The sequence below is a fragment of the Haliaeetus leucocephalus genome, unplaced genomic scaffold, assembly GCF_000737465.1.
Source record: "Haliaeetus leucocephalus isolate CR32 unplaced genomic scaffold, Haliaeetus_leucocephalus-4.0 Scaffold819, whole genome shotgun sequence".
Classification (NCBI taxonomy): domain Eukaryota; kingdom Metazoa; phylum Chordata; class Aves; order Accipitriformes; family Accipitridae; genus Haliaeetus; species Haliaeetus leucocephalus.
The window spans coordinates 1,188,525-1,197,383 of NW_010973255.1; the positions used below are offsets into that span (position 1 = coordinate 1,188,525).

Here is an 8,859-nt window from a genome sequence, read left to right on the forward strand (position 1 = left end):
CTTTATTTCTTCATTTGCAGCATCCTGCAGCAGAGCCTGCAAGTTAAAATCTGTCAAGTCCCATAGTTCTAACCTCAAGCCGCAACACTTGCTGACAAAGAGCCAGACTTAACATTCCAAGGTCTTCTTCAAAATTCAAAAATCTTCACAGTCTAACAAAAAGCCTGCTCATTTCATCCAAGGAAACAGAACTGACACCTTCGGCTATCTTTGGGCAACAGCAGACTATAATTTCAAATAAGAACAAACTCTCCCATTGATGTTTCCCACTCTTCCTATAGTGTGGCACTTCCACCCTCATAATCCACCTACCCAATGCTCTCTCTGCACAATACTTAAATCCGAGCACTGTATGTGTTTAAGGCCCCGTATTTTTTAACCAATCAAGTTTTCGGAAGTGCCCTGCGCTTTTGATAAAATTCAGTGTGACACTGTAAAGGACTCCAATTTCCAGAAAGTACTGAGATTCATCTTCTGAAACTTCTAGCAATATTATTTATTTCATATATATTATATCTAGAAGTAGGTACATGCTACACAGCCAATTTTAACAAGCATAGCTAGGCTCTCCTTATTTAATATTCATGTCACAGGAGTAAAAATCCAGCCAGGAATCAAACTGTGGCATCCTGTGCCAAAGACAACTTACCACTCAGCTGGTAAGTTGGCAATTCAATTTACAAACCTGCATTCCTGCATTTTAATCCTTTGTAGAAAGGTGGTAATATATGAGCAATATGAAAAGAACTGGATTCAGATCATTAGAGGTTCACAAACCAAACACACGAAGCTTTGGAGGCTGTCCAAAACAAAATCATGCCTAGGTGGTGATGTCCGTTCAATAAAAATTCAATGTCATAATTATCCTCTCACTTTTTCCCCAAAGAGCATTAGTGCTCAGAACTGTGCTGCTGCTCAGCCAATTATATTAATGCTGTGAGAAGACAGATAGGGCCGGCAGCCAATCACTGTGCCAGGTCACTGCCTGCTGACGGGTAATTTACAATTATCAAGCAATTAGCAAATGAAGTGAAAATTCAACACTCATCTCCACATAACACAGAATAACTCATTTTAAAATTAAAAATATGTTTTAATAACTTCATTTTGGCTACAGCCACACAGAGAAAAATAAAGCCTCCTTTTTTCAATTTCTCCTACTTTTATGACTGACAAAATGCTTTGCTGTCTGAATGTAGCAACCAAATACATTGTTCGATATTTCCAAACTGAACGGTCTCTTCCTTACAAGTAAGCATCTATTTAACAACAGAAAAGAATAAAAATCAAGACTGTTGATAATGGTACTATTTACCCAACTACTATATTTGAAACTATTATTTAATTAACCACCTGATTAATATCCTGTCCTGGTGGATGGGTGGTAACAAGAATTAGCCAGGCACCCATCTGCCAAGTAGTCCAAAATTTTCTTTTATTGTCTGTTTGTAACAATAAATTACATTAAAAAAGCTAATCTGCAACTGGTCAGATGCACAAAACAAATGTTCTTTCTCATTAATGATCAAGTTATTACTCTGTTGTGCTCACAACAAAGTATAGAGCTCCCATTGCCTGCACTCACATTCCTAATTAAAAAAAAACCAAACCAAACAAATTAGTAAAACACAACTTCTCAATAACCTTGGTTTATCCACCCCCTCTAAAAAACCACTGTATCTTCCTTAGTATATGGTATGAAGGTTGGAATTGACCTTCTTTAAAAGGGTAGGAAAAGGGAAGAAGAGGCCACCATCAACAGTGAAATCCAAATAGATAAAAGGAGATTCTTTCATTTCTGTGTCCTCTGATATAAAAAAAAAAAAAAAAAAAAAAATCCTGACTTTAAAGAGTTGGTAAAGGGAAAAAAAAAAATAGGAAAAGCTACATGCTCCTACCAAAAGGAGAGAGAGGGGGGAAGAAAAAACAACAAACCACCACAAAAACAAACAGCCAATATAAATATGTAATACTTGTGTATGCACTGGACAACACTAGTCTTGCGGCACTGATGTCAGCTCTAGGTTTTCATCTTACATTTAAAGGTATCTAAGCCAGAGAAAAAGAGAATTTAAAAAAAAAAAAACCCAAAACAAAACAACAAAGCAACCAAAAAAATATACAAGTCTAAATGATGTCAACTGGAAAAAAAAAAAAAAACCAATGGCTTTTGACATACTTCTCTCTCCAAAAAGATACCAGCAACAAACTAAACTCTTTTCTGACTGTATGGGGTTTCAGAAAACATTCACGCTGCCAACAAAATATATTTACTTTTAAAACAGTCCTTCACCCTCCTTCTGCACGAGAAATAACAATTTCTGATGGTTTTGGTTTGGTTGTTTGTTTTTTTTTCCTTGCACCCTCTGTATTACCACAGTGTCAGAAGGGAAGAGAAGGGAAACCAAAGCAACACAGAAAAATCCTCCACAAACCTGTTGCTGTGGATACTGCATTCCTCCCATGGCTGCCGGGGCTCGGCCCTGCATTCCCACGGGATAGCGCTGGGGGCCAGGAGGGCCGTAGGACTGCCCTGGGTAGGGGCTGCTCTGCTGCGTCTGAGAGTGAGGGTTATTGCCCATGCCATACAACTGAGGTCTCTTCATGACCATTGGATCCATTGGACTGCCCTGTTGTTAAACACAAACAAAGAAATACTTTAAGATACGGAAGCAAAAAGGTCAGAATAGTCACGCTTACCACAGGCAAACTGTACACGTGTTTTCTCAGTGCTTTATACATCAAATACTGACTTGACCACACAAACGGGGCAAGTACCATACTCTGGTTCTCATATTAATTAGATTAGTTTTTGAATGGTGAGTTTGGGACTTCCATTGCATTTAAAAAAATAAAAAAATTTGCACTCAAACTTCAGGTTGTCTCCTACCTACAGAAAAAGGAAAAAAACTGCCCAATAAATTTCAGCTTAAGAAGTAAACAAGTATACTGTTGTAAACTGATTAGCATCACTGACTTTAATGTTCAAACATAAATAAAACTGTGTCTATCAAGAGAGGCACAAGTACGGGACAAGACACTTGACAAAACATCTATTTTCTTACCTTGAAAAAAGGGAAAGTGGAAAGAAATTTTCCAAAGAGTGCAATGCACACAAAGCTATATTTCAGCGCTTTCATATTGCTATTGTGTGCATTAATAAGTTTCCAGATCAAAAGGCAAGTCATAACTCACATTTTACGTGAAAGTTTATTTGCCTCCTTAATAGACCTCAGAAAATCCAAACTGCAATCACTGATGGAGGGGGAGGGGAGGCAAGGGAGGGAAGTTTTATTTTTAGACTTTTTGGCAGCACTTACCAAGCACTGTAACAGTTTCAGGACAGGTGTCAACCATTGTGTGGTATTACTCTCATGTTTTATTACTGAGGACTAACTGAACCAGAAAAAATATCATACTTTGTCAAGTGCAGCACTGTATTGTTAATATGACATCCATTTTTTAATTCCCGAGTGCCAGTTATATTCATGGAAGAAAGGGGGGAAAAAAAAGCTTTTAAAAAGCCTATCACAAACTCGTCTTCATGAAAGGGACTTATCCCCACCCCACCCCCCTCCCGCAAGTAAAAAGACCTATTAATTCAGCCAGCCCACCCCACCGCCAGGAGCAGGATTCCTTCCTGTATCACATTTTGTACATGTTTTCCTACAGTGTACTGTTGACCAGTTTCATTTTAAAGCCTCCTCCATAACACGGCTTCTACAAGTCCTTTCTGGCTATTATATTCTGAAGTAATAGTATGACAATAAATTACATTTCCACCCTCCCATTCCTGTTTCTTCTCATTATTGCTGTTTGTACTATTAACATACTGTGTCTTTTTTCCCCCCCTATACACACAAACTATGCACTCTCCAAACCAGTCAATGCTTAATGAACTATCATATGTTGTTCTTACTCTTTCCTTCCTGCAAGTAAAAAACCTCAAAACTTCTCACTTTTTTCACTGGCTCTCCCCACCCTTACCAATACCAATTTGCCAGGCATGTCACCCAAGCCAAATAAAGTATTCCAAATGTGGACACACTACACCTGATGAGGTGGAAATGATAGCCTCTTCCTCCTCACACTACACCTCCATTCACTTCAGAAGAGGACTGCCCTTTTTTGCCACCACAGCCAACTGCACATTCACTTCTAATTTTGGGTGAGTATTACTCAGCAATTTTCCCTTTATTATTTGGCTTCTTTGTGGCCAGATTAGAAGTTTCTATTTTTCACCACTAAATGTCCCTGGGTAATTTACTATTTATATTTCATACTTTTCAAAATCAGTGGTTCCCCAACCACTTCAGGCCACCTGACCCATAACAACAATCTCATATTTTTAATGGGTTTTGGGGGTTTTTTTTAGGCCACCATGCACTCTTATCACACTTAACTAAAAACAACACAAAGGTTCAGCAGATAAACTAGAGATTCCTTCTCATAGGGTCCCAGGGAACAACTTAAATTTCCTCCTACAGACCAAGATATTTTACCTATGTTTATTTCTGTGTTTTAATGTTCATTCTGTGCATCACCTGTCATATTCATCTTCTCAAATATAAATCCTTGTTCAAAGCAAATCTTGAGTTTCCTTCACAAGATTCTCATGAAGCCCAACAGCACTGTTCATCGCCACTGTCTTCTGCTTCAGGGTCTCAACTCCAATAACAACCTTTACTCAAACTCAATTTTTATTAATTTTGAGTGTAACATTTTCTGTTCCGCATCCAATACTTAAATATAATTATAAACAATGCAGATAGCTACACAGTTAAAACAGCCTGACACTTTCCATTATTAATACTACTTTCAGGTGCATATAAACTTTGCCAAACTTCAACCATTTAGGTTGAAATTTTCCAGGCCATATGTATGCCTGAGGCTGAAATTCTCTGGAAAATTCAGCAGAAACAGTTCAGCTATGTCTTAGAATGAGGTCACAGAAGAATACATCGTTTATGTTCTTACATAAAACACTTAAAAATACCTCTTGAATACCACGCTTTGGGGCAGAGAATTTTAATTTGCCAGGGTGACATTGGACGTTCAGGAAAGGCGAGGCGTGTGCCCCTGTGGACAGAGAGCACCCGAACGTCACCAGACCGCGAGGAGCACGCGAGGAAGAAACGGGAGCGCAGGAGCGGCACGTCATCAGAGGAGTCACAAGGTGTATGGAGGCGGCCTCGAATTTCCCAGACAAAGAAAGAGGGACAATGGGTTTAAAAAAGCCGTGGAGACAGAATTGAGGCAGAAGAGTTGAAGGGAAGAGGAGGAAACACGGTCAGGAGGTGACATGGATACAGGCCAAAGAGTCTCTGTCCTCTGGACTGGTGACCTCCAAGTGGTGGAGGGGTTTTGGGGGTGGGGGTGGGGGGTGTGTGCACGTGTTAGGGGAGTGACCCCTCACTGCCACTTCTTCCTCCCTTCCTTCCCTTCTTCTCACCAGCCTGCTGTCTCTTCGCTTCTCCTTGTCCTCTCCAGAAGAGCTGCTCCTCTCTCCCTCAGGTGACATCCCTCCACATCAGAAAGGTGGAGGGATAAAGAGCCAGAGACACTGCTGTAACTCCAGTCACCGGGAGCGGTAGGTGACCCACACACTGCTGAAACTGAGGGGGCTGTGGTCACGGGGTATGGGTAACGAGGGACCTGGGCACACTCAAAAATACCTGTGGACACTGCCAGTCAGGCCTCAGGATCAAGGACTGGAGATACTGAACACGACAGGGCTAGCCTGAGAGAGCAGTAAATATCCCTAGGCAAATTACTGGGACAACCCAGAGGGACCCACCCTAGATGTCAGCACTGCCTGTTCCCTCTTCCCTCCAAGATCCAGGGAAAGAACAAACAGTAGAGTCCTCTGATTATCTTTAGGGTTGGAGAAGACAGACCCAGTGAGGAAGCATATCTCATCCCATGCACTGGCCAGTCCCTATAGAGGGTGGCAACTCACCACTGCTATTCCTGACTCCCTTCAGATTAGATCCCAACTGTCTGTGCAGTGCAGCTAAAGGTAAAGACATCTACCGGTGACTCAGTGCCTGTCAACATATTTCTGCAAGGCAAACCAACACCAAATACCTAGCTCTTCCCCAGGTTTAAGAAACATTACTATTGCAGAAGTTAAGAGCTGTTGGAATTAAGTTTGCCCTTGCGACATTATAGGTCTCCTTCACAGATATGACTCCTACCACTCTTTAAATACATGGTCACACTTTTGTCCTCACAGGCAGTGAATGGGCCTGCTCTAGGGATCAGTCGACAGCATCGCCGTGATGGGGCTGTTGTGTGCTATAGGACCAAATGCTCCACTTACCACATGGGTAGTGAACAAAACAGAAGATGGTATTACCATTAAGGTAGCTGTATGCTGCTCAGGTGGAACTGGAGTCTACCCCTGCATCTGCCACAGTTTTTCACTACAACCAAAAATTTCCAAAAATTTACCAATTTAATGCATCCCTCACTTCCTGACTTGAAATCATGGGATTTAAATTGCAGGAAATGCTGCATATCTACAACTGCAACTACTTTTGAATTTGATGAGAGATGTGCTTTGAAGGTGTTTTCAGAAGCTGTATGTTTCAGAAAATTTAACCTACAGCCATCATAAACAGGTCACCCAAACTTCCTACAGCAATGCCTCAGTTTCCCATCTGAAAAATTAAAAAAAATCCAAACAAAAAAACCCCCACCTCCTCACCAGAGAGGTGATTTTAGAATTTAATATGACCATGATCAATACCATTGAAAACTCCCTAACAAAAGAACAAATTTTGTCTTCAGAACAGCATACAGTGAGAAAGACCTGGAGCCATACACTGAACAGAAAGAAAAAACGGCTGCTCATCAAATACTGTGTCCCATACAGTAGAAGTAAAAATTTAATTATAACTTTTTCCAACTTTAACACATGTACAGTTTTCAGCTTTAGCATTCTTTTAAACTGCAAATTTCATTTTTATAGCAAGAGTTGCCTTCATCCATGACATTCTGAAAACTTATTTAGAAGGAGTTGTTAGTTGAGAAATACGTATTATCTTATCTGAAGGTTCCTTTAACATTTATTAAGTTCAAATACTTTCTTCAACATTGGTTACAACAGTTTTCAAAGACAAGTTTTGGGTGACAGGATGATTTTGACAAGTATCAACCTCTCATTGTTGTAGGGTTCAACAACTAACCCCTCCACACTTGCTCTCTTAACGTTTACCGAAAATGACAGCATTGCTTTAACTGCAGCACATTCTTCTAAAACCCAGTAGGCATGTATGACTATGAATGGATGATGTGTATATTTTCACATCTTCCATGCCTTAACTTAATTCTACTACATGCTGTATTGCAAAGTTTTAATTACTTTTTAAATTTTATTTTAGCATCACTGCAGTCATCAATATTCGTTTCCCTTCCCTTCCTTTACAAAGGGTCCAATTTTTCTCTAGTGCTGTTTTACTCCCAATATACATATTACCTTTTTACCAATTTAGATAGTGTTTGCTAATGCTATTTTTTACTGCCATATTCTGCCAAGCAAGCCTGAATGGATTCTGCCTTTTGCTTCTGATTCCGCACCTCCTCTTCAACTTGCTGCATTTCATTTAAACTTTGCACAGATCTGCAGTTCCTCAAAATACCTCAGTCTTGTTCTTTGCTTCAGTCCACAGTAATATTATAATTTATAACGCCTTCATTATAGAGCCTATCTTGTGTCAGTATCAGATTCATTTGCACATGTACTATCAGGCTTTGCAAGAACAGAGCATTTCTTCAGAGTCCTTGCCTATTATGTGCCTTGTGAGTGCATTAAAACACCGAACAGAAGGTTTGCTAATGATTTCAATAGGGCCAAGGTTTCATTCCCAGTCTTTAGATTGACAGTCCAACCATTAAGATAGGACACAGAAAAGCCTATACTGCCTACAAGTAGTAACTGACAACCTTCTTCTGTTACCTGCTGCTTTTTTCAATGTTTTGTGTAAAAGAATACATAGCTCGGCATTTCTGCTACAAGCAGAAGTGGAAAAATTAATATTCTATACCCACTTGTAAACTCAGTATCACCACCACTTCTGCCCTCCTCCTAGCCAAAACAATCAAATAAATCACCTCACCCTGAAGTACCTGGAGATTCAATTTTACCTTTTCTAAAGTGAGAGAAAAAAACACTACCATCTTCTCTCATCATTTAACCAGTGTTTTCCCAGATATCTTATCTCTGCTCAGATCTGAGACAGGGTGTACACCGGAATAACTTGGAGCAGCAGTCTGACCAAGATGTATCGGCTCTACCTTTTGGGACATTCGTGATAATAGTATACATAATGCATACGTAACAAGTTATCAATTAATGTTTCACTTCTAACCCAAAACCTTTATTTGAAAGACATTTATGAATATGAACAACACTGGTCACAGTCCCAAAATATAACTTATCCATTTAAAGATGCCACAAAGAACCCCACCACTGAAGTCTTGAGGCAGGGAGGAGTGGGAGACACTTTACAAAGGTCACAGTGGGATTCACATGTGACGGTAGAGCTCTTATACAAGGCAGACAGAGCAATTCACTACAAGACAAGAGTATTCACATGAGATATAACTACTCTTCAAATGAAAGTGTGCTTTTTTGTTTGTTTAAACAAAAAAAATGAAAGAAGCATTGGTTTGGCTGACAACAGCAAATGCTACAATTTAAAGGGACTATAAGCCACAGCACATCCCAACAACTAATGCTACATCATTTGCGCCTGTAACAAAACAACATGAACTCAACACTCTCAAGCAGGCTTGCCCTCAAACTCCTAAAGCTACTGAATACAATAACTCTTTGTTTATTCATTGATCTGCAGC

General features: G+C 39.8%; 1 protein-coding gene across 5 annotated transcripts in view; it reads right to left on the minus strand.

Moving 5' to 3' along the window:
- Positions 1–2,627, minus strand: part of ARID1B (AT rich interactive domain 1B (SWI1-like)) — a 302,974-nt gene extending 300,347 nt beyond the window's left edge. For all 5 annotated transcript variants that reach the window (XM_010581857.1, XM_010581860.1, XM_010581859.1 and 2 more), the window contains exon 1: positions 2,436–2,627. In XM_010581857.1, the coding sequence (XP_010580159.1) occupies positions 2,436–2,621 (186 nt within the window). In that variant the 5' untranslated portion in view covers positions 2,622–2,627. The remainder of the gene's footprint in view (positions 1–2,435) is intronic.
- Between the last annotated feature and the right edge of the window lie 6,232 nt (positions 2,628–8,859).